Source organism: Corythoichthys intestinalis, chromosome 19 (genome assembly GCF_030265065.1).
Source record: "Corythoichthys intestinalis isolate RoL2023-P3 chromosome 19, ASM3026506v1, whole genome shotgun sequence".
NCBI classification, from domain to species: domain Eukaryota; kingdom Metazoa; phylum Chordata; class Actinopteri; order Syngnathiformes; family Syngnathidae; genus Corythoichthys; species Corythoichthys intestinalis.
Genome location: NC_080413.1, coordinates 34,085,667 through 34,110,296, shown reverse-complemented (window position 1 = coordinate 34,110,296; position 24,630 = coordinate 34,085,667). Strand labels below are relative to the sequence as shown.

Sequence of the window (24,630 nt, the reverse complement as noted above, 5' to 3'; positions counted from 1 at the left end):
ATAACGTTCCCGCACACTTCCACAGTGAACCGCGCTGTCAACCATAGCTCTCTTCAGCACCTTCACTTACTTTACTTAGTACTTCACATCGATTTGGTGACTAAATCTTTTACTCTTTTATGAACTAAGAGTAAAATATTGTAGCGCCTATAATTTATCTGTTCTGCCGCAATGGTTGATGGGGAGTTGTGGGTACCACGACAGAGTAATCACTACTCTCACGGCTGTTGTTATGTAATGTGTGTTCTGTACAATAAAGTGTGTTGTTTCTTGGGGTAGTGCGGTGTATGGGGCACAAGAACAGCAAGTGTTAAAAACAAAGCCCGTCTCTGCCATTTTTTACCACGTCACTCGCCATAATTTGTTTTTAGCAAATTGATGTGAAAGTGTTGAAGAGAGCTCTGGCTATACGATATACGGTTATAATACTGATTGACTGTTCATTTCAAAATAAGCACTAACAAAACATCCATTTAGTGTTCTCCATTCCTTTGGGGGTAACATTAGAAAACAGAAAATTACATTTTTCGGAAATGTAAAAATGGAGAAAAATGTGAATAAAAGACAACATTTCTAGGAAATGGTTGCCTGAAATGGGTAGACATTTTATTAAAGCTTGCACTATTTAAACCAATCAAATGAAAGTATCCCAGATTGCCCGCCCTTCCTTGTGACGTCATTAATACTCATTATGACACGCATCTGTGCTTGTGTCGGCATTGGCATAATTAATGTCACAAAATGGCTCCTGTCGTGTGTTATACTTTTGTGTTTAAGTATTATTTTCTCTATAATAATAGTTCTAAGGAATTTGAGATTTACATACTTAAATACTATGGCCAACTGTCTTTCACATGAAGGTCATTTTCCACTTGATGTTTTCTGTGCCTTTAAACTGCCAATGAGTAGTTTGATTTGAAGCGACAACTATGTTGAAACTGCTCGGATATGACACCAAATGACTGCTTCTGTTACAATATTTAACTGGACATGATTACTGCACACTCTCTTTTTGGCTTTATTTAATTAAAAAAAAAACGTTTGGTTCGTTTTACTTTTCACTGGACACTTAAAAAAATAGCAATTACAAATATTTTTATGACGTTGCCTGAAAGCTTACTCAGACAGCCTTGACACTAAAAAGAGTACCGCGAGCTAACTTTACACAAACTTTACTTGAAGGTGGGTTCTAAAGACTTTTGATAATTATGACATGACAACTACCGTTGATATGAATGAATAAAGTGCTACAGTGGTACCTCTACTCATGAACATCTCTACAAACGTAATTTTCATGTTATGAAATGTTTAAACGGGAAAATATTGCCCCTTGTTACCAGAGGCAAAAATACTATACAATACTGTAAAAGATAAGTATGTACTTCCTGCTTTCTGCTTTTAAATGTCGCGCCATAAGATCCTGCTGCCCTATTGGTCATATCATTTCCCATCATGCCTCCGTAATGGGAATCTGCTCTCCTATTGGCCTATTGCTGATGACGTTTCAATTTGGGTGTCACAGTATGACGACATGCACAGGCACGATGGTGTTGTTGTTGACGAGGCCACTCGTGTTTTTGTCTCACGAAGAGTTTTTTTAAGCCAACAGATGGTTCATTACCACGTAGGGGATAGTTACTTTTCTCGCAGACACCGTATAACTGTTTGCATTAGTCTAACACATTCATTATAGTAAAGCATTTAACCATAGTTTAGGCAGACTTCACTCCATGCCCTGTGACACAGTAAAGTGGACCAGCTTATCAGCCCTCGCCTAATAAGCGAAGGAAAAGACGTCAGCATCTCTTCGGTGGGGTCAGGACACCCCCCCCCAACAAGGCAACAAGTTGATAGCTCGGCGTCTTAGACGTCAAGGCATGCCTCGGTTGCCGTGGCAACCACGACCCAGTCATGACAGATGACACACGAAATTGACTGCCCAAACCTGCCACAGAAGACAACACCCAGGCACGCCTTCCGCCCGGCCCGCTCCACCGCAGCTTTCAAAAGACTCAAAATTTAGCTAACAACTGTGGCTTCTCGGGAACGTTCCGATGTATCAGTTGTTTGTCTGTTTTGTCTTTCTTTTTTATCACAAATTGTCAACCTGTTTTCGGTGAGCCTTCTTTAAACCGTTCAAAATGGAGTCAGTACAAAAGGTTAACGCTGGAATGGACGCGTGGATTTTGGCTTTCCGACCGACTTGCTGTGGACGAAGCTGGACTCCTTCTGGTTCAGCTATCGCTGTTCCGGCGGCTTGGCTGGGAAGCCTAATTCCTTAAATTAGTAGCACATTAGAACATAGGTCTCTTCGCGTTTTTGAGTCACGAAAAGTGAGATAGGTACCACTGATCTCGTGAAAGAATCTCTCGAATGGTAAGATATATTTTTTTATTTGCATTTTGTTCTATTATCTATTACAGTACAGGTACAAATGGTTAGGTATAGGGAATTATTTGAATATGTTTGGCTGTTGTTTTATTCCCGTTTCACCCCAAATATAAAATTTAATGGGGCGTGTCAGTAGTGCTTGGAACAGGTCAGGGCATTTACATGTCAAAATTTTCCGGTTACGAGACTACTTTCAGAACCAATTAATGTTGTAAGTAGAGGTACAACTGTACTTTTTTTCTTTTTTAAACTGTATTATTTCATTTTTGTATTAGAGGCACATACCTTACTGTCCAAGAGCGTTCCAAAAACCAATATGAAGAAACCCTATGTAAAGGGAGAGAGAATTAGAAAATCAAACTGTATACAATATGTTGTCTGATTCAAAATATAGTGAGGAAAATAAGTATTTGAACACCCTGCGATTTTACAAGTTCTCCCACTTAGAAATTATGTTAGGGTGTTTGAAATTTTGATGGTAGGTGCTTGTCCACTGTGAGACAGTCTAACGACAAAAAAAAAAGAAAAATCCAGAAATCACAGTGTATGATTTTTGATCAATTTATTTGTATTATACTGCTGCAAATAAGTATTTGAACACCTGTCTATTAGCTAAATTTGTGAGTCTGTGAGAATAAGAAGAGTGCAGTTAGACTTTTTGAGTCCGACTTTTTGACCTGTTTGAGGCGGTTAGCTGCATATAAACACCTGTCCACCCCATAAAATCAGACAGACTCCAACTACTAACACGGTCAAGACCAAAGAGCTGTCCAAAGACACCACAGACAGAATTTTAGACTTCCACAAGACTGGAAAGGGTTACGGGGCAATTGCCAAGCAGCTTGGTGACATAAGATCCACCATTGGAGCAATTATTAGAAAATGGAAGAAACTGGAAGAAGCCAAACATACTGGGGCTTCAAGTAATCTTTGTAAATCTCACTGGAACACCACCAAACCAAAGTTCCAGCATCATCACCTTGTCAATATTCAAGAATCTGCATTGGACAAGGTGTCAAGAGTCAAGAATCTGCATTGGACAAGGCGATGATGCTGTAACTTTGGTTTGGTGCTTTCCAGTGAGATTTACAAAGATGATTGTTTGAAGAAAACATCAAAATTCCCTCAGTCCTTGATGATATGAGGCTGCATGTCAGGCAAAGACACTGGGGAGATGGCTGTGGTTAAATCTTCCATAAATGCACAAGTTTACATTGAAATTTTAGACAGCTTCGCTTATCCCTTCAATTGAAAATATGTCATTTTCCAAGATGACGATGCATCATGCCACAGAGCTAAAACTGTTAAAGCATTCCTTGGAGAAAGACTCGTCCAGTCAATGTAATGGCCTGCAAATAGCCCAGATACCAATACAACCCTATTGACAACCTGTGGTGGAAATTGAAAAAAATGGTCCACAGCAAGGCTCTGACCTGCAACGATGATCTGGCAATTGCAATCAAAGAGATTTGATGAAGAATACTCATCAAGTCCATGTCTCAGGGACTTCAAGCTGTCATAAAAGCCAGAGGTGGTGCTACTAAATACTAGAGATGTGTTTTGATTGTTATTTCTTTGTTTGTTTCTCATGATTCCATATTTTTTTCCTCAGAATGGAGTGATTCCATATATATTTCCCTGCACTTACTCTATAAAAGTAATATTGACTGACCACCACAAAGTTTTTTATTCATTTCTTTTAGTGTTTCTGAATGCTAAAGAGTTGCATTTTTGAACTAATTCATTATTTTTTCAAGCTTTTTATCAGAGTTCGTTTACATGATAAAATGTCTAAGTGACTGGTGATTCCATGCTTTTTGCTAGGGGTTGTATAATTCAATATAGATTTAGTTTGCATTGATAATTTAGCCTATCAATTAATTAGGTTCATATCTGTGAGAAATGTAGACCTGTCCTGACCCCCGTTTAATACTGTAATCTGTTTGGTTTTATTAATGTCCTGTCCCCAGCAAAAAGTGTACATGCAGGTTATGCTGTTATATTGTCCCTACCAATGTTGAGACCAAACCTATGCCCTTGAGCTGGCCAACTATTTCTACACAAAACTACAACACACACTCTATTGGAGGTAGTGTTTGCCTCCAAAGGATAAACGAAACAAATGTACTGTAGAGTAAATCTTACCTGTAGAGAATTAAAGAGGGCAAACGTAGCATGTAGTCCAAGATTGTCAGGGTCAAGTAGTGTTCCCACTCCAAGACTCCACGTTATTCCAAAAAATGGTGTTAGAAGGGTCACTGTCCGAGCAAGGTCCCCAATGACATTCTTCTCATCCCCTACCACAGTACTTGCCCTTCCTCGACTCCTCAGTAGTTTAGCTATAACTACAATTAGGATGATAACATTTATAAACACAATCAGCAATGCCGGAACCACAAATGCCAGCAGCGCTCTGGACCTATTCCAGTTGAGCCAGCATACTGCAGTTTCCTGAATATATTCGTTAACCGGTGCAGTTACGGCTATAGTAATCGTTGTGATAATCAGTGGGGCCCCATAGCCAACACAGAATCCAACAGCCAACAAAGTTATTTTCGAAAGGCTTCCAAAGACAAAGGCTGTGTAATAAAACAGCAACAAGCCATAATTTAACATCCAAAAAAAGAGGGCTAAGTAAAAGAGATGGATGAAAAAGGTAACAGCAGTGCATGCCCTTGCATTGCTTCTATTTCCTGCAGAGACACCTGCACCGACAATGAACCAAATGTTTGCAATGAGGAGGGACAATGCAATGTTAACAATGCAAATATGCCGTAAGTGTGCTGTACTGCTCTTGATAACTTTTCTCCAGATAGCAGCCTCAATGCATAGGCATATAATTAAAGACAAAATGGAAATGCCGACCCCAATGTATGTTATGAAATCCAACACAATGCTTTGTATTACATTAGGTGACATTAGTATTGAAAATGAGGTCAAATGGTCACACTGACACGTAACCGTATCATTCTCACTTACAACCAGCTCGCAACCTTCATCGTCCCATCCTCCAAGACCTTCGAACAGGGTAAAGTTCCAAAACACACACTGAGGTCTTGTCAGATTCTCATTTATGACGTCAAAGCTAAATGTAATGTTGTCTATGTTGGAGTCAGACTGAACAAGTACGACTCTCCCATTAATGACCCTGCCTGAAGCGTTGTTTTCATCTCTTGGAGGAAGTACATTATCCAGAGATTCAAAGGTTATTACGGTGAGGTTTGTTGCTCCAGTAGCCTCCTGTATTTCTATCTCCACTGTAGAATTAAAATCCCCATTGAAACTGTCTGCGAATGTAGTTTTGTTCAAGAGAATCAACGGTGTCTCGATGGTAAAAGAAGCGTTGGTCAGTGCACTTGTTATACCCTCAAGAGAAAATAGCAATAGTGAGCTAAGACTCTCATTTCTAGGAGAAAAGGTTCTTTCTCCCAGGATTTCGATGACAGCTTCACGGTTAAGAGTGTCCCATGCTTCTATTGCACGATCTTGGGTAAGGACACTTGTGGTTAAAAGGACATCCTGCATAAAAAAAGACAGGAAAGATGAACAGTCACAACATTATTTCAAAATATTTGGGTGAGATGAACGAAGGACTTACCTCCATTGACTCCTGAGTTATCTCAATTTCTGATGTCGTTACAAAGGTTGCTACATTGTCAAGAATTCTAACGATGGCTTCAATGTTGTTTGGGGATTCAGTCACTTGCTCACTCAGTGTCGTAGTGGCAGTACTCAGTGCTTCCAGAAACTCTGGCAAAAAGGTTTCATTCAAAAACTGGAGGGGGAGGGGGGGGGGGGGGGCAAATGTTACAAACAATACATGCTTTAAAGTTGTCTATAAAGACCACTGAAATTATCCAACTCAGGAAAATCCATTTAATCTTTGCAAATTGTTACTCTCTACTACAGTTTTTCTCAATTGCTTTGGTGCGTTTCTTAGATCACACTTGCGATTCTCAAAACTACTGTAATTTTCGGACTATAAACCGCTACTTATTTCCCTCATTTTGAATCCTGCGGTTCATAGTCCAGTGCGGCTTATTTGTTGATTTATTTGGGTTAATCTGTAACACTTTATTTGACAGCGACGTGATAAAATGGCATAAAACTGCCCTCATAATTACATCATTACATTATCATGGGCATTAATGAATGCTTATGACAGATGTCATTAAATGTAATCCGGCAAATTATGTGGCTAACACCATTCTTTTACATCTGTTCAAAAGGGAGATAATTTGCTGGATGACACAAAATGGTACCCGTCATAAATGGCATTCATTAACGCTCATGGTAGTGTCATGTACTCAACATGATGGTCTTATGGCGCCACTGTCAAATAAAGTATTACCAAATTCCGTAACTTGCTGTAAATTAAACAACTAGAAGAGTAACTGAAGAAATAATTAGCACAGAACATGAATTTTGATTTGCTATTTATCTATAGCGCTGCAATGCATGCTAGGAGGCATGTTGGACGACAACAGTGTTGATGACAGGTGGCAGCAGAGGTTCACTCTCTCCCCAAAGAGAAAAGTGATGGCCAAATTGAAGCTTCTTGAAGCAATGAACCATGAAGCTTTGAACCAATTGGCTGCAAAGCTTCATGGTGGTTCATTTGGTCTTATGATGCCGCTGTCAAAAAGTGTTACCGGATGATATCTTTTGGCGTAAATATCTGACAATACAGTGAAGACAGCTGTGGCTCATTGTCCAGTGCGGCTTATCTATGAGCAAATGACGTTTTCGTGTCAAATTTGGCGTGTGGCAGCTTGTCGTCAAGTGCGCTTTATAGTGCGAAAATTACGGTACATGTTCATTACGAGTGAACATCTGAAAAAACAGTTTCTCATTCCTTTGAGCAAGTTGCAGATGTTTTTGTGCATCCATGCAAATGACTTTGTACACTTCTCTGCCATTTCCTACGTTATCAGCCGCATCTACCATGATGGTCAAAATGGATAATCATGGGTTTCTATTGAATAGTCTCACCACCCACAACATCTAGTCATTACTACATTGCATGCATACATACCGTGGGGCAAATAAGTATTTAGTTAACCACCAATTGTGCAAGTTCTCCAACTTGAAAAGATTAGAGAGGCCTGTAATTGTCAACATGGGTAAACCTCAACTATGAGAGACAGAATGTGGAAAGAAAAAAACAGAAAATCACATGGTTTGATTTTTTAAAGAATTTATTTGCAAATTATGGTGGAAAATAAGTATTTGGTCAATACCAAAAGTTCATCTGAATACTTTGTTATGTACCCTTTGTTGGCAGTAACAGAGGCCAAACGTTTTCTGTAACTCTTCACTCTTCGCTTGGTGTAAAGAAATCAACTGTGGGAACAATTATTAGAAAATGGAAGACATACAAGACCACTGATAATCTCCCTAGATCTGGGGCTCCATGCAAGACCTCACCCCGTGGCGTCAAAATGATAACAAGAATGGTGAGCAAAAATCCCAGAACCACATGGGGTGACCTATAGTGAATGACCTACAGAGAGTTGGGAGCACCTCTCTAATATTTTCAAGTGAAGTTCTGAACACTATACTCCCCATTCCTCAATCCCATAGAAGATTTTTTTTCTCCACATGGAGATGAAAATTGTATGATCGCCAGCCTCACAATCAGATGCCTCTCCTGGATGCCATTAATGCAGCATGCAGTGACATCACAGCAGATCCCTGCAAAAGCTGGGTAAAGCATTCAAGAAGATTCTACCCATGCTGCATAGCAAGTGAGGACACCTATTGTGACGTGGATGAAAATTTGTGGCCATAGAGGAACGTCAAGATGTGGAGAAAGAATGGGTGAATAATCCTGACAGCATTTGAAGTTTAGTTGTGCTGATTGTCTTATGTTGACATTTCTAATTTTTCTTTTATGTTATGTTTCTTTGTGATACTCAGTGCTGTCTTTTGCTTTCTGTATTCCAATGAGATGGTCTGGAAAGGTTGTAAAAACAGTAAAAGTGTAAACTGAATCTTGTCCAGTCTCTTGCATTTAATCTTGCACACACAAAGGTGCAACTTGCAATTTTCATCAAAACTTACACCATCTTCAGCATTGCAGCCTTCCACCAGAGTAACTGTTCAATTGCATACCTGTCAAGTTGTACGGTTTCGGCGTAATTTGTACAAGTGAGCACCGATTTTTGAATGTGAACGCCGTACATTCAGAATCTGTACGTTTTTCGTGCATTACGTTTTTTTTTTTTCTCCGTTCAGATTTTGTCACCGTTTCGGCAACGAGATAATGCACATTACTATGCGTTACTACGTTCGTTGGATGACGTGAAAAAAGTCAGACACTGAGAGAGAAGAGCTGGAGTGGGAAAGAGGGAGTTGTGACGCCGTTGCAAACGCGATGCAAGGCTAGGTGGCTCCAATAATACCTGACTGGAGCCGACAGCCTACAAACTACGCCCACATGATGCTATGCCAGATATAACATATACAGTGCCTTGCAAAAGTATTCGGCCCCATTGAACCTTGCAACCTTTCGCCATTTTTCAGGCTTCAAACATAAAGATATAGGATTTTAATTTTTTGTCAAGAATCAACAACAAGTGGGACACAATCGTGAAGTGGAACAAAATTTATTGGATAATTTAAACTTTTTTAACAAATAAAAAACTGAAAAGTGAGGCGTGCAATATTATTCGGCCCCCTTGCGTTCATACTTTGTAGCGCCACCTTTTGCTCCAATTACAGCTGCAAGTCGCTTGGGGTATGTTTCTATCAGTTTTGCACATCGAGAGACTGACATTCTTGCCCATTTTTCCTTGCAAAACAGCTCGAGCTCAGAGAGGTTGGATGGAGAGTGTTTGTGAACAGCAGTCCTCAGCTCTTTCCACAGATTCTCGATTGGATTCAGGTCTGGACTTTGACTTGGCCATTCTAACACCTGGATATGTTTATTTTTGAACCATTCCATTGTAGATTTGGCTGTATGTTTTGGATCATTGTCCTGTTGGAAGATAAATCTCCGTCCCAGTCTCAGGTCTTGTGCAGATACCAACAGGTTTTCTTCCAGAATATTCCTTTATTTGGCTGCATCCATCTTCCCGTCAATTTTAACCATCTTCCCTGTCCCTGCTGAAGAAAAGCGGGCCCAAACCATGATGCTGCCACCACCATGTTTGACAGTGGGGATGGTGTGTTCAGGGTGATGAGCTGTGTTGCTTTTACGCCAAACATATCGTTTTGCATTGTGGCCAAAAAGTTCAATTTTGATTTAATCTGACCAGAGCACCTTCTTCCACATGTTTGGTGTGTCTCCCAGGTGGCTTGTGGCAAACTTTAAATGAGACTTTTTATGGATATCTTTGAGAAATGGCTTTCTTCTTGCCACTCTTCCATAAAGGCCAGATTTGTGCAGTGTACGACTGATTGTTGTCCTATGGACCGACTCTCCCACCTCAGCTGTAGATCTCTGCAGTTCATCCAGAGTGATCATGGGCCTCTTGGCTGCATCTCTGATCAGTTTTATCCTTGTTTGAGAAGAAAGTTTGGAAGGACGGCCGGGTCTTGGTTGATTTGCAGTGGTCTGATGCTCCTTCCATTTCAATATGATGGCTTGCACAGTGCCCCTTGAGATGTTTAAAGCTTGGGAAATCTTTTTGTATCCAAATCCGGCTTTAAACTTCTCCACAACAGTATCTCGGACCTGCCTGGTGTGTTCCTTGGTTTTCATAATGCTCTCTGCACTTTAAACAGAACCCTGAGACTATCACAGAGCAGGTGCATTTATACGGAGACTTGATTACACACAGGTGGATTCTATTTATCATCATCGGTCATTTAGGACAACATTGGATCATTCAGAGATCCTCACTGAACTTCTGGAGTGAGTTTGCTGCACTGAAAGTAAAGGGGCCGAATAATATTGCTCGCCCCACTTTTCAGTTTTTTATTTGTTAAAAAAGTTTAAATTATCCAATAAATGTTGTTCCACTTCACGATTGTGTCCCACTTGTTGTTGATTCTCGACAAAAAAATTAAATTTCATATCTTTACGTTTGAAGCCTGAAATGTGGCGAAAGGTTGCAAGATTCAAGGGGGCCGAATACTTTTGCAAGGCACTGTATATGAACTAGATGCGAAATGATACACTTGCCGCTGTTGGCAAACCGCCGCCATCTTAAAGCAGTAGACGTCTCAGAAAGGCTATGTTGTAGTGAACCTTCCTAGCGAACCTAAGTAACTTTTTATCTAAAATACTCCTAAATCGGCAAAATCTCGACTTGAATCTATCTTTAAATGATGAAACAGTTTTAAAACTTTCACATGTCGAAAGTCGACAGAAGGGAACTAATGCAAAAACGGGAGCAATTTTAACAACTTTAACGGTTGATTCACAACATCAAATGACTTAGCATACAATAGCAAACATGGCAAAGGTTACTATGTTTTTGTTTTGTTATTTTTTTTTAATGAAGAAAAAAAACATGAAAGGTAACACCAGTTACTTTGCCAAGTAACTAATTACTCTTTCATTTAGGTAACTGAGTTACTAACTCAATTATTGGGAGAAGTCATTTGTAACTGTAATTAATTACTTTTTAAAAGTAAGATTAACAACACTGGTCATAAAGATGCAGTCTGCAGAATGAAAAGCTATGCTGTGACAAATTAGCAAAAGAAATGTTCCCTGACTCAAAGATTGCACCGGTAAGTTAATTATATCAACTGACCTTTTTAATTTATATAATTGGACACACTAACGAACTACCTTCAAGTCAAACTGAAGTGCGAGCTGAAGTGCAGCCATCAAAAGACATTATAGAAATTGCCAAAAGTGCTACATACAATTTTAACAAAAGTCACTGTTAAATTTTAGTAATCATGATGTAGCTGAAGATATTGATTGCACCAGGTTATATGTGGCAATATTACCAATAAATTCATATTATTTTAAAAATTGAGTTTTATTTTTGTTTCATATTGCACGCTATATACAACGTTGTAAGATTAGTCACCATTTTGTAAGGGCATACGTCACTATTTGGAAGATTGCCAATGGCGTCGGGTTGACAGGTATGCAACTGAGAGGATGACTAAGCAATTTGACTGTCTTGTCTGTACACATTGAAACAAGGAGTTATCATTCTGACAGCAATGACATGTTCATTGACACAGAAATTTAATTTTGAGTGATGGATGAAGTATTTTGCACAGAAAACTGGCCTTTGCAGGTACTCCATGTTGTTTTGCCACTTGTGGATCATGTTGTGAGGAAGTAATTTTGAGAATTTCAATTCTGATCTCCGAAACATATCAAAGCAATTGAGAAAAACTGTAATCGCTGAGATTTTCACTGCTTTAATGGGAGCACAAACAACCCCTTTTTTTAGGGAAATACAGTGGTACCTCAGGTTACGAAATTAATTAGTTCTGCCATGGCTTTCATATCATCGTCATTTTCTTTTTTTCTTTTTTTAAATATATACAGTATATATTATGAATCAAAGTGTTTTACATGTAAATCGCCTGATTCATTCAAGCTCTACTGAAACACAACACTAAATTTTCGGCATGTCCTCTGTTTGCCTGTCTTTGTTTCTAACGCTTTGTTGCCCACTAGTGGCAATTAAGTGGAGCTAGTTTTTTCGGTTCCAGCACGTTATATGGACTTTATCACATGACTACAAGAGCTTATAGCGATCAGAGTGCTAAAAGATGAACTAATGTCATTAGCCATTACTTGCAAGCTATTTCATCCCACTGCCTGTGCATTGATAAAGCATCGCTTGTAAGTTCCTTATGTTTGTCATGTGCTTTGCCCTTCTCTACTAACTGTCAGCATATTCCATCACACTAATGCATCACAAAAACGGTGTGCTCCTTAATGCGTTACAAAGAGCAACTGATTACATAAAAATGACGGTTAACAGCGGTGCATTTAAGGCACGGCCTTATGGCATTCAGTGTCAGTTCCTCAGCGACTGAGCACACTCCTGCATGTTGACTGTCCATGTCCTTGACCCGCTCTGCCTATCCAGCTCTTCCCGACGACGCCAGTCTCCAACCTGATCAGCCTGCTCAGCCTGACCTACTCAACCCGACAACAGCCTTTCTCCAATTCCTGTTTTCTTTGCCTGCCAACATCAATAAAATCCTGTGTTCGCGATACGCAACTGTTTCATCCTTCTCGTACCAGACATTGTTCTCGTTTTCTAATTTTCTTCTTTTTGTGGTGTGTATATTTTGTTTGTTTTGTAGTCATTTTCTAAATCAGTGTTTTTCAAGCTTTTCTGAGTTACGCCACATTCTTACATTGGAAAAAATCGCGCGGCACACCTCAGACCAAAAATGTTTCAAAATTACTTTCTGTACAGTATATTTATTTAAGAAATAATTTCTCAATATTTATACTTAGTCAGTGTGAAACTTGGGCCTGTTTAGGTGAACACAAAGCTGATATCCTGGAAGGAATCTTTGTTAACAGCTGTTAGTCTCTCTCTGTTTTTATTTTTTTTAACAGCAGTTAGGCTTTAAAAGCTCAGAATTGTCAGCCGGGGACTTTAGCAATGCCATTAACCGCATCAGGGCTGAGTATCTCGCTGACAATGGCTTTGCAGGCAGGTAGTATTAATTTCTCTGCCACAGTGTGGGACTTTTTGGATTTAGCAACAAGTTCAGCAACAAGGTAATTAGCTTTGAGGGCTTTTTGATTTACTTTTGTAGATTTTCCCAAAAAGTTGCCAGTTTCTCTGAGTTTTCACGAAGGCGAACAAAACAGTCCATCGAATTGTTTTGAAGCGACGGGTGTTTCGCTTGGCGATGACGTAGCTGCTCGTGTTGCGTTCAAGTACTGCTCGGATTTCTAGCCATCAGCCACCTTGCTGTCCTCAACAATATGTTGGAATACAACACAGGGGGACGATTGACGGTGGTCACATTTGGATAAAATGGAAAGGACACTTTCAGGTATTTCGACACTTGACAAGTCTAATCAAATGATGTACAGTAGGCGTGCTGTGGTCCACATTGTCACGGACAGCAAGAAATTGCAACTTTGCTGTTCTGTACATGCACGTAACGTTACAACTGGCCGCGATTGAAGCGATTCCAAAGTAAACACCAAAAACCTTCTATAAATAAAAGAATATGCACGTACATTTGGTCATGGACACACAGGAAAGCTTTTTCTTACCGCGTTTTCCCCATGCAGCTATGCATTTATTTATGCCGTATTCATGTTGCAGAAGTATGTTTATGATGTAACTTGCTTATTTAGCACCTTTGTATAATATTTAGAGTCCAACTGAATATAAAAGAATGGCCGCCATAAAAGCTTCGGGAAAAAAAGCTGCCATATTTGCTAAAACAACAACCGTGACAGCCTCAAGTGGCTTGAGTTGTCAGGTTGGATAATTTTCTGCTATTAAGGTTTGTTTTTTACGGGGCTTTTATCACATAGCTTTTTCTGCAGTTTTGTCGGACAGGCTTTAATTCTGAACTCATGAATGTAGTATACGGACATGTCCCATCATCACCCTGGGTTCACATAGCCAATGGTATGCCAGCTTTCGATTACCAGGTAGCCGGGCGTATCGGGGTATAAAATTTCAGACGCACCTTCTGATGATGATCCAGTTGTGGTTTATTGCATCCAGGCGTTTCGAAGCTTGTTCACAATCCAAATAATGGTGAGGGGTTTCTTCTGGCAAGTTTTGTAAATGGTCAGTGGTCATGAGTCGTGGTCGTATGTCTTGTAAGTTTATTAAAAATGTTCAGATGGTTTAGGTGGTCAAAAACTATGTGGCTACCCCGTCTGTGTCCAAAACAGAACTGGCTTCTCACTTCCATTTAAACACACCTGATAGGTGTCAGTTGATTAGTGCAGTGTTTTTCAACCTTTTTTGACTCAAGGCACATTTTTACATTGGAAAAAATCTCGCGGCACACCACAAACTAAAAATGTTCCAAAATTATTTTCTGCACAGTATATTTTAATTATAAAATAATTTCTCAATATGTATACTTACTCAGTGTGAAACTTGAGCCTGTTTAGATGAACACAAAGTCGATATCCTTATTCTTCAACAGCTCAGTCTTCCTCTATTTTTATTATTATTATTTTTTTTTTTATAGCAGTTAGGCTTGAAAAGCTCAGAATTATCAGACAGGGGGACTTGAGCAATGCCTTTAACCACATCAGGGCCGAGCACCTCGCAGACAATAGCTTTGCAGGCAGGTAGTATTAATTCATGTCTGTCACGGAGTGGGACTTTTTGGATTTAGCAACAAGGTAACTGGCTTTGAGGGCTTTCTCATTTACCTTCGTAGTTTTGTCAAAAAAGTTGCCCGTTTCTCTGTGTTTTCACAAAGGTGAACAAAACAGTCCATTGAGTTGTTTTGAAGCGACGGGTGTTTCGTTTGGAGATAACGTTTAAGCTTGCTTGGTACCATGGCGCTGTTGGAATGGATCAATGCTCGTGTCGCGTTCAAGAACAGCTCGGATTTTTAGCCATTAGCCCCCTTGCTGTTCTCAAAAATGTGTTGTAATAAAACACAGGGGGAGGATTGACGGTCATCACATTTGGATAAAATAGGACACTTTCGAGTATATCGACACATGACGAGTCTAACCAAATTATATGCAGTAGACGTGCTGGGGTCCACATTGTCGCGGACAGCAAGGTCGTTGATGGCTAAAAATCCGAGTAGTTTTTGGACACGACATATACAATACTTTGCTCATCTACACACGACCGAGAACTTTCTACCTACTCCTTCCTTCCGTCCTACTGCAACTCCGCCCGACGACATAAAAAAAAATATAATAGCCCCGAATGGGGAAATAGAAAAAAAAGGAGATGGTGATGAATTTCCCACTTTATTGTGGCAACAAAGGAAAATAATAATCAAAATAGCAGCGGCATCCGCAACATGCAACCGCTCACTACCCTTACACGCCGTTCTCCCTCCCTCTTTGCTTGTTTCCTGCTACGTCACCACTCTGCAGTCGGATGGGCCCTTCAAGGCCCCACACACAGCTACGGACATTACAGTTACACCGGTTGAAAAACACTGGATTAGTGCACCATTTGCAGCTACCGTACCATCAAGTACAAAAAGGGGGTTCCATCTTTCCAAAAAACAAACCAATTTCTTTCCAAAATACAACAAACCAATACAATGAGTGACCAACACTGAAACAACACAACTTTGCCAATGACTAATATGGCTCCAACAAATGGGATGAGACTTGGGAGATCTAATGGGGGAAATCACTGTTCTGTTATATGATATCTAGTGAGCTCTGCGTGAGATTTACGGTACACTGCTGCACAACACCAGTACCTGACCTTGAACGCGGTTATAAACGCCGCTCACAACCACTAGAATAATCGCGTTTACAGTAACATTCATGAGACAAAAATATAATGTGTTCAGTTCACGTTCGCTCAAAATATGAACATTTTCATTCAATGCGTTCATGCACAACACTGCTTGGTTACATTGTTCCATTGCTGCGAGCGAGAATTATCTGTTACAGTGCATATTATCTTTCGTATGATGAATAATTTTTCGTAATATGAAGTTGAAAAAACTTTGAAAAACTCTTCGTGAAATGTTTGGCAAACTGAAGCTTTTGCGTCTCGAGGTACCATTGTACCGCTCCCAATTGTTCTCCTAGAATTCAAATCAAGGGGGTCAATGATCTCACCTGAGATTGAAAAAGTAGTTCCGCAAAGATCTGAAGGGTGCAGCTGTCATCCCGATCTTCCCATTCTCCACTTTCTCGGCAAATAGCATTTATTTCTCCCACCTCATCTGGTCCACAAGAAGCTCTACCCACTTCATTTAAAAATCCATTTCCAAATTCAGGATCATCAAAGCATGTGAAATCACCTGAAAGACATTAAATGTTTACCTATTAGCAAAATGGTGTCTGAGCATGTGACTGGGGGGGGGGGGGGGGGGGGGTCTACACCGTATTTGGTGTTGGCATTTGAGTCTCAGTACTTACCAGCTGTGAACAGCAAAAATGTTGTATTTCTTCTGAAACGAGGGAAATCATTCACTTCACAAGTTATATTTAATCCTTGGTTATCACAGTCTGTCTGTGTTATTGTCGTCTCTCCTTGGATTGTTTGATCAACCACAGCTGGTTCAAACATGCGGAAACAGAACCCAATACTGTAAAAGTGTCATCATTTAAAAAAAAAAAAAAATGGTGAATTCAGTGATTTGGAGAAACCCATAAAATCTCAAGAGTTGTGACTGGATTCCAGAACTTCTGAACTCCCCAAATAACATGTCTATACTTTTACAAAAGATCGATCCTCTAAATCAGGGGTGCCCAAGTCGTGTCCTATCCAGCTTGTTTTCCGCCTCTCCCACCATAACACACCTGAATATCTTGATCAGTTCACCATCAAGCTCTGCAGAAGCCTAATAACGGTCCTGATAATTTGATTCAGGTGTGTTGGAGGAGGGAAACATTGAAAATAGGCTGGATAGGTGATCTCAAGGACCGGACTTGGGCACCGCTGCTCCAAATGTTATGTTAGTTACTAAAAGCAGACAGTCTGAAATCCCACTATTCGCCTCTTTTTACAATGGCCGTGCACAATGTTGGGTAAATGCTACCCATCTATCCATCATCAACTGCTAAATCTGGGGTCGGGTCGCAGGGGCAGCAGCTTTAGCAGGGAAGCCCATACTTCTTCCCTCTCCCCAGCCACTTCAACAAGCTCCTCCGGCGGGATCCCAAGGCATTGTTGGGCCAGCCAAGAGACATAGTCTCTCTAGCGTAGCGTGTCCAGTGTCGTGCCCAGGGCTTCCCGCCGGTGGGACATGTCCGGAACACCTCTCCAGACCGCGTCCAAGAGGCAGGATACCCGAGCCACCTCAGCTGGCTTCTCTAAACGCGGAGGAGTAGAGGCTCGACCATGAGTCTGTCCCGGATAACCGAATTTCTCACCCTATCTCTAACGCTACGTTCATACTACAGGTCTTAATGCATGAATCTGATTTTTTTGTTCTTTTCCGATTCGAGTGAGGCATTAACTTGACGGTCTGAACGTGACAAGTCACATAGAACTGGACCATTTCAAATCCGATCTGGTCACTTTCGTATGTGGTTCAAATCCGATCTGTGCCACATTTTTCCAGAATGTCACGGCGGTCTGTACTGTCAAGTCTCCAAAATCTGAATTCATGCAGCAATTACTGTACATCATCAAAGAGCGATAGAGACGCTACGGTAGCGGTGCAGCTGTGCGTTATTAGCGCCTAGCTTGCATTGAATACGGCTTTTGAGGAAGGGCCAGGCTTGACAACAGTCATTAAAAAAATGGATTGAGGATAAGCCTGAGAATGATTGGTTTTCTCCCTGCGCTATATAAGCAATATTTTAAGATTGCTTACACGGCCCTACAGTGGGGCAAATAAGTATTTAGTCAACCACTAATTGTGCAAGTTCTTCCTCTTGGAAATATTAGAGAGGTCTGTAATTGTCAACATGGGTAAACCTTAACCATGAGAGACAGAATGTTGGGGGAAAAAAAAACAGAAAATCACATTGTTTGATTTTTAAAGAATTTATTTGCAAATCATGGTGAAAAATAAGTATTTGGTCAATACACAAAAAAACATCTCAATACTTTGTTATGTACCCTTTGTTGGCTAAAAACAGAGGCCAAACGTTTTCTGTAACTCTTCACAAGCTTTTCACACACTGTTGCTGATATTTTGGCCCACTCCTCCATGCAGCTCTCCTCTAGAACAGTGATGTTTTGGGGCTGCCGTTGGGCAACACGGACTTTCAAATCCCTCCTCACCCCGTGGTGTCAAAATGATAACAAGAACGGTGAGCAAAAATCCCAGAACCATACACTGGGACCTAGTGAATGACCTACAGAGAGGTGGGACAACAGTAACAAACGCTACTATCAGTAACACAATGCACCACCATGGACTCAAATCCTGCACTGCCAGACGTGTCCCCTGCTGAAGAAAGTACACGTCCAGGCCCGTCTGCGGTTCGCTAAAGAGCATTTGGATGATCCAGAAGAGGATTGGGAGAATGTGTTATGGTCAGATAAAACCAAAATAGAACTTTTTGGTAGAAACACAGGTTCTCGTATTTGAAGGAAAAAGAATACTGAATTCCACCATCCCCACTGTGAAGAATGGGGGTGGAAACATCATGCTCTGGGGCGGTTTTTCTGCAAAGGGACCAAGACAACTGATCTGTGTAAAGGAAAGAATGAATGGGGCAATGTATCGGGAGATTTTGAGTGAAAATCTCCTTCCATCAGCGAGGGCATTGAAGATGAGACGTGGCTGGGTCTTTCAGCATGACAATAATCCCAAACACACAGCCAGGGCAACAAAGGAGTGGCTTCTTAAGGGTCATTTCGAGGTCCAGGACTGGCCTAGCCAGTCTCCAGATCGCAACTCCATAGAAAATCTGTGGAGGGAGTTGAAAGTCCGTGTTGCCCAAAGACAGCCCTAAAACATCAGAGGAGATCTGCATGGAGGAATGGGTCAAAATACCAGCAACAGGGTGTGAAAAGCTTGTGAAGTTACAGAAAACGTTTGGCCTCCAATATTGCCAACAAAGGGTACATAACAAAGTATTGAGATGAACTTTTGGTATTGACCAAATACTTATTTTCCACCATGATTTGCAAATAAATTATTTAAAAATCAAACAATGTGATTTTCTGTTTTTTTCCCACATTCTGTCTCTCATGGTTGAGGTTTACCCATGTTGACAATTACAGGCCTCTCTAATATTTTCAAGTGGGAGAACTCGCACAATTAGTGGTTGACTAAATACTTTTTGCCCCAGTGTATGTTTGTGTGACATGCACGGACAGTGCGTGCATGCTATCGATCCATATAAACTTTGAATATAAGCCTAAACGGGGATTATTTATGTCTGTTATTTGTGTCCTCTTTTTGAAAAGCAAAATATGATATCCCTGGAATGACGGATGACAGCCAGCATGTGTGGTCATTTGTTTTGATGCTTCTGCACATGCGGGTCTTCTTGCTCAGCGCGTGTCGGACTGCGAATTAGTACGCATTTGTAATAATTGAATGGTCTCGATGGACAAAGGCAGTCTGAACAGGCACGCCAAAAAATCAGATTTGACAAAAAATGGGATTTGTGCATTAAGACCTGTAGTATGAACCTAGCCTAAGAGAGCCCAGGCACCCTGCGGAGGAAACTCATTTTGGCTACTTGTATCCCACAGCTCGTGACCATAGGTGAGGGTAGGAACAGAGATCGACTGGTAGATGGATGGTAGTGTAACCCAATAGATAATTGAGTAAATATTTTTAATTAAATAATAACATGATGGAGTTTAATATAATTAATTTTGTATTTACATTTCAATACTTTTAGTTTACATGTGATTAGGGATGTGTTTCAATTCCATGGAATTGTTTGGCAGTTTATCTCACGATTCTCTTATCGATTCCAAACAGTACAATTCACGTCACGTAACTTACGCATGTTACACACATCCGATTCAACAAATGAGACTACGTGATTATTCAAAGATGGATCACCCACCAAGTATAAACTGAGGAATCATCGCCGAGTGATTATGCATTTATTTTCACAGGCCAAGTCATTATTCATGAGACTAGTTAAAGAAATGGTGAGTTTTCCAAAAAAGTCTATTAATGGGCTATCGTATTCCTCGTCGAATACTCTATAAGAAAAATATATCGGTATCGGCGAGTACCAACAAAGACGGCGCCGATACCATTTACCGGTCCAATTTTATAACATTTGACCGCAGCCTTTTTTTTTTCCTCCTGGCGCTCACTACACTCTGTCTCTGTGTTGTGTGATGACACGTGAACATCAAGCAGCTATCGCTATTGGCCTGCTCCAGACCAATGAGAGCGGGCCAATAGCCACTCCTAACCAATCACAAGGCAGCTTTTTCATATGGAGGAAACACAAACCAGGAGTAATGGCGGCGGTCGGGAAGTATTTCAAAATAGAAATCCCGTCGATTAAAATCAATGACTGCATGCAAGATTTGCGGCCTGAAAGTTTCGAGATGTGGAGTTAAATTGGCCAATTTCAATACCTCGAACCTGATAAAACATTTGAAGACGAAATGTGAACGAACACAACGAGTTTGAGCATGCAAGAGGAGTAGTGGTATCCAAAGGGCTTTGTGTTTCACTCAAAGAAATGCCGCAGTAATTTGGGAACTGTTTCCAAAGTAGGGTTGCCACCTTTCAGAAATAGAAATAAAGGACTCCCCCCTCCCGAAAAAAGGAGGCTAATAGAGAGACGGGATGCTGTGGTCAATTATTATTACTTATAATTGTTAGCGTCCGCAAATGCGGAAACAAGGTGGGAACTCGAAGCAGACAACAAGCGGGGAATATGTACAAGGGCTTAATGATTGCAAACAAAAAATAACACGCGATCGCAGGATAGAAGACATAACAAAAAGAGTCCGTGACAGCAGGTCGACAGAGCTCAATTTTACAAACTCGAAGGTTTGCTAAGACGATATGCAGCGAGCCAAAAAGCCAAAATAAAAACATTCAAATACCTGCACAGGGTATAGGGTTACAAACGAGAGCAACACACTAACAGAAAAAAACCAAATGCAGGGGCGTAACAAGCAAATGTAGCGAGACTATAGTGCGAGATGTCAAATGGCGATCAGCAAGGCAAAATACCTTTGAGATCACCCGTGCTTAAATGCTGCGCTGATGAGATTGGATTCAGGTGCGACGTCAGGAAAGCCCCCATGACCAGCCCAGCAACAAGACACAATCCAACCAGCAGCAGAATGTGACAATAATATCATGAAAGTTGCACTGTTTGGCCTTTGAGAGGTTTAAAAAGGTTTATTCAGTTCATTCTGAGTTTATTATTATGAATTTATTTTTACTTTCTTACTGTTGTGCTAGCATTATACATGTTTTATTAATTTCATAAATGTAGCACTATTTTGGCCTTATAGTTGAATAAACCTTTGGCTCTCAGCCAAAGGTTTATTCAACTATTGTCTACTAGAGTTTAGTAGACTATTCACTTTGTACTAGTCTTTTTCCTATTTTGCAAAGGTAAGCAACAGCCTGACAAAGCCTTGATAGCAGTGATTTCACATCCAATTATGTAGCTCTTTGGGGGGTAAAAAAAAAAATATATATATATATATACCGTATTTTTCGGACTACAAGTCGCTCCTGAGTATAAGTCGATCCAGCCATAAAATGCCCAACGAAGAGAAAAAAAACATATACAAGTCGCACCGGAGTATAAGTCGAATTTTTGGGGGAAATTTACTTGATAAAATCCAACACATAGAACAGACATGTCATCTTGAAAGGCAATTTAATATAAAAATACAATAGAGAACAACATGCTAAATAAATGTACAGTGTACAGTGCATGAACAACGAAATGTGAATATACTGTCCTACGCTACGGCCTGTCCTGACTATACAGCGAACTCGCATAAGACAATGCTGGACGTCCGTATAATTTGCTGAATCAATTTAGTCCTCGATAGAAAACAGGTTCGCATCAACGTAAATAAATGATAATTTGGTACTATTAGTAATAAGTAACAGGTTAGCATGCGTTCGCTATCATTAGCACATCGTTCAAACAACCACACAACTGGCTCTAAGTGTCCGATCGCGGGTGGAAAACACACAACAACAACAGAAGAGATGATACACGCAGGCGTTGCCTCTGTAGAGATGATTTTAAAGTAATGAAAGTAGGTTCGCATCCGTCTATTCTCTCCAGCTAACTCGCCCACTCACTCACTCAGAGCTACGTAGCTGTCCGTCTTCTTCTGGCGTGTCACGTAAACAAGTGCGAGTGCGCCCTCACGTGGGCGTGAAAGTGCCACAAACAAAATGCATCCATTACAAGATAAAAAAGTCAATAATACAATTGAACATACACTGCCAAAGGCAGAACGCGAACGTGGCCATAGCTATAAAGAGTTATTCAAATAACTATAGCATAACTATAGCATAAGAACATGCTAACAACTTTACAAAACCATTAGTGTCACTGCAAAACACCAAAATAACATGTGAAATTATATCATAATGTGTTAATAATTCCACACATAAGTCGCTCCTGAGTATAAGTCGCACCCCCAGCCAAAATATGAAAAAAAACGCGACTTATAGTCCCAAAAATACGGTAAATATATATATATATATATATATATATATATAAACGGGGTGGTATCGGTAATGTATCGGTATCGGCCGATACTGCACAGCCAGGTATCGGTATCGGGGCCAAAAAATGGTATCGGTGCAACACTAGTTGTGCCTGTTGCCAAGTTGGATTAAAAGTGCCAAAGACCAACTCCACTCTCCGCTCCTTGTGTTCTAACCGACACCCTGAGGCGAATGAACCATAAAACAAATTGAACCCAGAACCTCATACAGTCCATTAGTCCAAATTAGAATAGATAAGAGAATCGATAAAGAATCGAATCGTTAAGCAATATCGATAATGGAATCGGAATCGTAAAAATCGTAACAATTCCTATCCCTACATGTGATCCAATTCACTAAATGTGAATTATATATAAAACAAGTCTCCACCCCCCTGCTGTAGCACCAAGCCAATGGAAATTTACCAAAAACACGATGAGACCAACCCCTTCTCAACTGACCGCGTTGTGAGCTGCTCCAGCAGAAAGGTGCTGCATAGGAGAGCCACTGAGCGAATTATTCAACATTTTACGGTTAATATCCCTCCAAAAAGCAAGTTAACCTTTTGTAGCACTTTCCTATCAGCGTGGGCTGAGTTGGAGACGGTGTTAGGGTTTAGGTTCAGTTTACCCATCCTTGGTAACTTTAGCCTATTGACCTACTAGGCGCTAACGTTAGCATTAGCTGGCCAGTTCGGGTGTTAATAAGAATTTGTTGACTAAAGTGAGGAAAATAATTGTCATCCTGTATGTTGACGAATAAAGAAGGGAGTGGAACCGGAGTTCCTTGAGCCTGGAGTTAGTGAAGCTCTTTGAAAGCATCTTGGTGAGTTACTGCAAATGTGCTAACTATAGGCCTACTGAAGTGTAAAAATTTAGTCACCTGAGTTGAATCATGCACTCATAAAACCTATTGTCTGTGTTACTAAATTGTGGACAATTGCAATGTTGACTTGATTTTTCTTTACAATGTTGAATGTATTTTTGTATTGTTTTTCTTAGTGCTGTCAAATTTATCGCGTTAACTGGCGGTAATTATTTTTTAAAAATTAATCACGTTATAATATTTGACGCAATTAAGGCATGCACAGAATATCCCGTTCATGCATTGCCTCAAACAGTTTACAATGACGCCGTTTTAGCACATTGAGAGCGAAAAGGCAGAGAAATGCGAGTGGACACAGGCGTTCATTGGACCGCGCCTTTTATTGGCTTAAGCTTTGGCAACTCTTTCACTACAATTATAAGTATTGTGGTGAACGACGTGGGGAAGAATGACAGGAGACGATCTTTTTCTTAACACGCTTAATTGAACACAACGCAGAACATACTGTATACCACGGGTCAGCAAACCTGGTCCTCGAGTGCCACTATCCAGCTTGTTTTCCATGTCTCCCTCCTTTAACACACCTGAATCAAATACTCATGATCGTTATCAGGCTCCTGCAGAGCTTGTTGATGAGCTGATCATTTGATGCCTTGGCTAGATCTCTAATTAATTTAAAACTCGTCATTGACACCTTGTGGTGTATTTCAATCACTACCTTACGTACTTAAAGACACTGTGGAAGAACGACAGGGATCCCGATGTGACGTCACCACTCGGTGATGTCAACAATGGCGAGCTATTACTTAAGTTTTTGATTGAAAATTTGACAAATTTTGTTAAAACAAAAATTTAGAGGGGTTTTAATATAAAATTAGTATAACTTGTACTCAAGTGTATCTTTTAAGAACTACAAGTCTTTCTATCTGTGGATCCCTTTAACAGAAAGAATGTTAATAATGTTAATGCCATTTTGTGGATTTATTGTTATAATAAATACAGTACTTATGTACAGTATGTTGAATGTTCATGTCCATCTTGTGTCTTATGTTTCCATTCCAACAAAAATTTACAGAAAAATATGGCATATTTTAGAGATGGTTTGAACTGCGATTAATTACGAATAATTAATTTTTAAGCTGTGATTAACTCGATTAAAAATTTTAATTGTTTGACAGCCCTAGTTTGTTTATGTTTAAAATGAGAACAGAC

The 24,630-nt window shown here is 40.2% G+C and overlaps 1 protein-coding gene across 1 annotated transcript in view; it reads right to left on the bottom strand.

Moving 5' to 3' along the window:
- Positions 1-24,630, bottom strand: part of LOC130907376 (adhesion G protein-coupled receptor F5-like) — a 54,120-nt gene that overhangs the window by 8,511 nt on the left and 20,979 nt on the right. Inside the window, exons 11-15 of the mRNA XM_057822376.1 lie at positions 16,382-16,519; positions 16,079-16,263; positions 5,990-6,166; positions 4,537-5,910; positions 2,677-2,718 (exon numbers count right to left, since the gene is read on the bottom strand). Of these exons, the coding sequence (XP_057678359.1) occupies positions 2,677-2,718; positions 4,537-5,910; positions 5,990-6,166; positions 16,079-16,263; positions 16,382-16,519 (1,916 nt within the window). The remainder of the gene's footprint in view (positions 1-2,676; positions 2,719-4,536; positions 5,911-5,989; positions 6,167-16,078; positions 16,264-16,381; positions 16,520-24,630) is intronic.